A 6,183-nucleotide genomic window follows, 5' to 3' on the forward strand; every position below is an offset into this window, starting at 1 on the left:
GTGAAAATGTATTCTCTCATTGGCAGTCTTATGGAAACAGTTCGGAAACAGATCTAAAAGATCTAAAAAAATATATATAAAAAGCATTATTAAAACAAAAAAGTAAGCATAATTAAACCAAACAGTTTAAACCCAACAGCAAAAACATCAAGCTAGAATAACTTTAAATTATTAGATTCGCTTACTATCCTTATTTACTGGAACATTCACTAGCCTGGAAAAAGGTGTGGTTGTGAAAATGCTAGGCATCCTACATAACGACACATACAGTAAATATTTTAGCACAATGTTTATTCCCATTAACATCAGCTAATGGAAAAACATACCTTAAAAGACAAAAGCGAGAAACACAGATGACAATCTGAAACGATGTTTTTTGTGGAATTCACAGGAATACTCTTAACTACTGGCTCTCACTAGCTTTCTGTCCTTCCTGCCCTAGACTGCATGTGCTGGCTTATTAAGAGCAAAGATAAGCAGCCAATAACTTGAGGAATGTAAGCAAATCAAGGAGGCGGTACATCCTGCTGAAAGGCCAACAAAGAGAATGCTCCATCTCTAGCATTTTAACTGGAGTTTAAACCACACCGCAGACCTCTGTGCCACTAGCCAGGTGTTGGGGTGTGCACTGACTTGCCTAATCTAGGCGGTATGGGAGGAAAGTTCATGCAAACAAGCTGCTAGCAGATTTCCAGTCCAGCTGCACAGGTTTTCTAAAACAGTTGTGTGTTGGCCCTCGGGAATGAGGCTAATTAGAGTGCAGATGAGCAAGGATATCATCAGTCCAAGAACTATTCAATGAGCGCATAAAAACGTCCGTTTCTGGGGGTTCAAGTCTTTTCTTTCAGTACCTCCGCAGTGCCACTGAGCAAGTAAATCACCCCGACTGCAAGAAGGATCCCCTTTCTCCTCAGGAAACACTTGTTTTCCTTGCAAAATTAAGGTTAGCAATTGTTCCTCAGCCTTTTTAGTGCAGTCCAACACCAGGCATAATCTGAATTTCAAGGCTGTTGAAGAGCCTTGTTTTTTCAGCAACCAGCATGAAGAATCATACGGTCCATTTCAGGCACCTAAGAAAGATCACAAAGGAAAAGAGTGATTATTAATGATCTAGCTTTCTTCTTCTGCAGGTCTGTTGTACAGCATAGGCTCGATGTTCTGTTTCTGAAAGTTAACAATGCACACTGGAACTGTGATCTACGCATCCGCGCTATAGCAGGCATGCATAGATGCCTGTTATCTGGTCTCTTGGTGATGTCAGTGCATTACCTGGTCTCGTGATGTGTCCCTAAGCAGCGCACACAGCAGTAACGAGCTCCACAGGACACACACGTGTAGTTGGAGGGGAAGCCGCACACGGCACAGAAATGACGCTGAGGAAGCTTAGAGGGCTCAGCGCATGCTGTTAGATAGTTAGGACCCTCGCTTACACTTAAGTCCTGCGTACAGACAGATAAACAGACAGAAACAAAGATATTTAGTTGCCTGTCAGGAGAGAGAGAGTAAGTAAAGTCATAGTCATCTGAATAAATGCATTAAACTTGAGGGTTATGAACAGCATACAAAACTCACTTCCTCCTCAAGAAGTGCCTGGAAGTTTTTTCGGAACCGCTGCTTGAAATGGTCGCCTCTCGTCTTTTTTCTCCGTTTCCCTGAGGTTACAAAGAAACACACAATTGTGAACTGTGACTATGAGAACTATGAGACCTGTAGCTACAGAATGTGTGTAAGGTTGGAGAACTAATTACTTCATGTCTGTGAAGTTTGAGGACTCTACATCATGCTTGTCAAGCTTAAAACTAGCCACAGAATGGCCCTTATTCAAGCTGAATAAAAGTATACTTTATTAAAAAATAGTTCTGGTGAGAGGGAGAATCACAGTGCAACATGTGTGTTTAGATACAGCTCCCACACACAGGCTACATTTTGTTTCCTCTCAAATACACTGATAGCCGCCAAAGAATATTTTGTTCCATTTTCCAAAATGTCTTAGACTTTTATGAATAACTAAAGACACGTTTTGCATAACATAAGAATTTCAGCTGCTTTGTGTTTTTTGCATTTCTGCAGTGCAGTGTTTTATTTCAAATCTTACATGCTCTATAAAATATCATGTTTTACATGGTTCTTTTGTGAACAGTAACTTATATTGAGTAACAGTGTTGAGTTTTTAGCAGAGAATTAGCAAATACACAAAATGTGGGTTAACTAGCATCCATGCTAATACCATTCTAATGCTTTACATCACTCAGATCAACATTCAGATGGTGCAAATTCCTGTTGACTCATGGAATATTCCAAATATAAAGGTGAATGTGTTTGTATAATAGATGGTCTTGGTTGTTTTTGTCATCACTGCAATTACAGCTCTTTGTTTTCAATGTAATATTTAGCATACTAAATAACAATGTGGGCAATATGGCAAAAATATAATATTGCGATATTTCAAGAACTGTTCATGATACACAGTGTCACAGTATTTATTCATTCAAACCTCTGATCTGTTGAAACAGAGAAAAAGAGCCAGTAGTGCTACATTTTAAAAGAATTCTACCAAAAACCATGAATACAACGATTTTTGTTCAATATTTGTCAAAAAGTGTTGCACAAAATGCAGTTAAACAGAACTAATTTTGTGCCCAGTCTTTAAGTGAAGCCTACGTCACTGTTTTCGGCACAGAATGAGTGTAAACCAGAGAACTTGTAGAGAGAAGAATTACCACTCTGCAATGTCTTCCGGTTTCTCAAACACTAGAGGGCGCTCCCGAGCGAGTCCAAAATGAATAGATTAACATGGAGCATTTGAGCAAAATCATACTTTATAAGTGGTTAAACATTTTTAATGTAAAAGAAAACATTCATTTCCTGAACACAGAACAGCATAAAACATTTTAACACTGTTGTTATATTTTAAGAGCTTTTAAACTCGAGTTAAAGGGGTTTAAAACGGCGCCTCATGTACATCCATGACGTCTGTGAGCGCGAACAGCCAATGAGCTGCTCCGCTCGCCAACCAATCAGCACTCACTAGCAGTAATGCCAGCGTCCTGCAGCCCAAAACCTGTTTGCTGTAGAAAAAAGGAAAAATATAGGAAAGTTTTCTTTGCTTTTTTAGTGAAATACATCCTTCTACTTTCTAAAATTAAAGAAACGTTCTGGGTGAGTGATTAGAAACTATTATAACTTTTCATTTTTAGCTGTTGAGCTCCATTTACTGCCATTCATTGAGGACTCGCTCGCGGGAGCCCTGTGCTGTTTTGCAGTCCTGTTTTGATATAATGGGGGAAGTAGGAAGTGGCCAGACTCCTCATAAACTCTCTGTGTAAACCACAAAAACAATCGTGTGAAATCGTCTCACCAGACTCGTTATTTTCGTCGAACTGCGGCAGCCGCTTGACCAGCTGCGGGAGGCTCGCGTGAGGGTCATCCTGGAAGTTGTCCTTCTCCAAAGCCTCGAGCTGCCGCGTGAGGCGCCGCTGGCGGGTCGCGCTGTCCAGCACGCGCCGCTGGTTCGGGTCCTGCGAGCGCACTACAGCAAACAAAACAAAGACATCTCACAAATTAGGTCATTTTATTACATTACACAAACAAGTAAGGGGCAACCATTAAAATATTACACGTAGGGGCTTGGAGGAAAAAAAACTACAAAATTATGAGCGCGAATTCACCAATTTAACTGCTAACTGCTACATAAAAATGCAAAGAAATCATTCAATGTGGAAATTCAGCAAATAAGGAGACACATTTTGCATTACATTAAATGTAAATTTACATTAATTGACATTCTGTGCATGAAAAAATTTGGACATAATAACAGCGAGTGCGTTTACATGCACTTCATAATCTGATCATAATCAGATTTCTGCAGATATCTGATTATTAAGTGCATGTAAACGCACTCAGTGTTAATAAATAGATCACTAAGATCACTAGAATGATAAAAAACAGTGTTCTACTACGGAAATGCTGGTAGGTTGAAATAAAAAGTAAAAAAGCTATTTTTCAATCTCAGTAAAAAAAAAAAAGGTTCTTGTATATTCACGGGAAAAAATGTTCAATTGTTTCACACTGTAAATGACAAATTCTGGTGTATTTTCAAAACCAAATACACCACAAAGAAAATCATTAACATGGTAAGGAAATGAGACAATCTTTAAGTGAGTTTGGGAGAAACGAATTCATTTTGACCTGTACAAAAAGCCTTTGGACGACCTGAAACCCCAAACACCGTTTTCTTACCAACTGCATGTAGCCTAGCTAACTGATTATCAAACTATTTTCACACAGGCGCTGAGCAGTGAGAGATGTAGGTTAGGTTAGCCAGCCGTGAACCGGAGTGCGAGGTAACTTAGGTGCTGATACTGATATAAACTACGACTGAATAACAGCTGCAGAGTTTCACTAACGGAGCAAAAGACGAGAATTTAGAAGCTTCTTTACTCACTTTTGGACTCAAATTCCTCAGTGCAGTGTATTTAAACATCCAGTGAAATAACGTTATCGGTATCAGTATCAATATGCTGGCAATAGAGAAGCGAATGGAAATGGCTTAACGTGTTTCACTAAACAAAAACAGACTAACAAACATTTTGGTTAGACCATTTCACTCATAGTTAACCGAGTTAAATGTACCGAGGCAATAGTTAAAGAAACTGTTTACCAAGTTAGCTTCTTATTCTAATTTTCCGGTCCACCTTAAACAGCCGTTCCTTGCAGTACGCAGACGGTAGAATGACCAGAACGTAGCTGAACCACTGCACCGTTTAAGGTGGAACGTCGCGATCAGTTACCTAACGAGCTTACAGTTCAAGAACGTATCTCAGCAGACTGAAGATATATGTACAGTTTATTAACGACTCTTGCGTGCGCGAAGTTGTTTAAAATGTATGAATTTCGTGGTTTTAATGACAGAGTGGATTTACACAAGACACGGGCAATTCCTTACCTGCTATTTTCTTCTCCGCCATTTTCGAAGGCAAATATCCCACTACGGCGGCCTGGAGAGGACAAGCTTTTCGAAGGAAAGTTGAGATCGCCTCCTGCAGTTTGAGTTCAAAACGTAGGTCAACGTCGAACTGGAAGTAATGCAAATTACAGGATGTACAACATGATATACAGTGTCTCTCATATATTTAGTTGTACTTCACAAAAGATAGATATACAGGTTTTGTGAACGTTTTCTCCAAATGGACTACAAACTCTATCGCGCTGATGACGCCACTACCACACGTCCCATGGAGAGGCGCTGCATTGAGCCATGGGATTTGTAGTTCAGCGTTATTTTAATCTTTACACTCAAACGGCTCAGCAAGATATTCTGCTAGTATATTGTATTTGTAGCTATGGTTGTAAAATTACTGATTCACAGACGTTAACAGCTTTAAGTGATTTAGGTGGTTTTGAATTTGTCATCAGAAATTTCTCTATGGCGAAATGAATGGCAAAATGTTGTGAACGCAGGCAGCAGATGGCGTAGCTCTGCACTTTACCTCCCACTATCATGAATTATTACATCCTCAATCACGGGATCCCAATCCTGGTCTTAAAACACTGACTTCAACTCAGAAATTAATTGTTATTTCACTGATTAGTTAGAGCAGGAAAATGCTGAGATGTGCAGGGCAGGCTCCAGGACCAGGATTGGGAACCAGTGCTCTGAATTACATTGGTTAAGTCGAGGTTCAGGAGCGCCACACTGAGACCACATTATTAATTGAAGCAGAAATCATAGCCTATATATTGCTCATATTGACCAGTGATGAATGGGGTGGTGTGTGTCCTCATATTTAACACTGTCCTCATGTTTAAAAGGGATATACAAAATGTCTGTATGATTCAATCATTGAGATGTAAACAAAGTCACTCAGGGTGGCTTGATGTAAAATGGTGCACTGTAGAGGAACTTACTGTTCCACATTTCTTTACAGTGGTGCTGATAGGAACCAGAAGTCACAATGTCTACAACACAAATATAGCCATTTTATTTATTTATAAAATAACCAGTAAACCCACAGTTGTGTCCTATGGGGTTTTATATGTAATGTTGATAGTAGTAAAATAGTAGCAGATCTGAAGAAATATGTTTGTTTGTTTTTTTTTGTTTTTTTTTTTGTTTTTTTTTTAAAGACAGGTTTTAGGCCAAAGCTTTCAAAACTACCATAAAACAACCTCTCAGGCCTCAGG

The 6,183-nt window shown here is 39.3% G+C and overlaps 1 protein-coding gene across 1 annotated transcript; it reads right to left on the reverse strand.

Moving 5' to 3' along the window:
• Positions 1-274: 274 nt before the first annotated feature.
• znhit1 (zinc finger, HIT-type containing 1) lies at positions 275-5,131 on the reverse strand. Its single transcript, XM_036564344.1, has 5 exons — positions 4,946-5,131; positions 3,359-3,529; positions 1,573-1,652; positions 1,270-1,439; positions 275-1,070 (listed from the first exon to the last, which is right to left on the reverse strand). The coding sequence occupies exons 1-5, from the start codon at positions 4,965-4,967 to the stop codon at positions 1,049-1,051; spliced, it is 465 nt and encodes a 154-aa protein (XP_036420237.1). The 5' UTR covers positions 4,968-5,131; the 3' UTR covers positions 275-1,048.
• Positions 5,132-6,183: the final 1,052 nt, after the last annotated feature.

This window comes from Colossoma macropomum, unplaced genomic scaffold (assembly GCF_904425465.1).
Source record: "Colossoma macropomum unplaced genomic scaffold, Colossoma_macropomum, whole genome shotgun sequence".
NCBI lineage: Eukaryota > Metazoa > Chordata > Actinopteri > Characiformes > Serrasalmidae > Colossoma > Colossoma macropomum.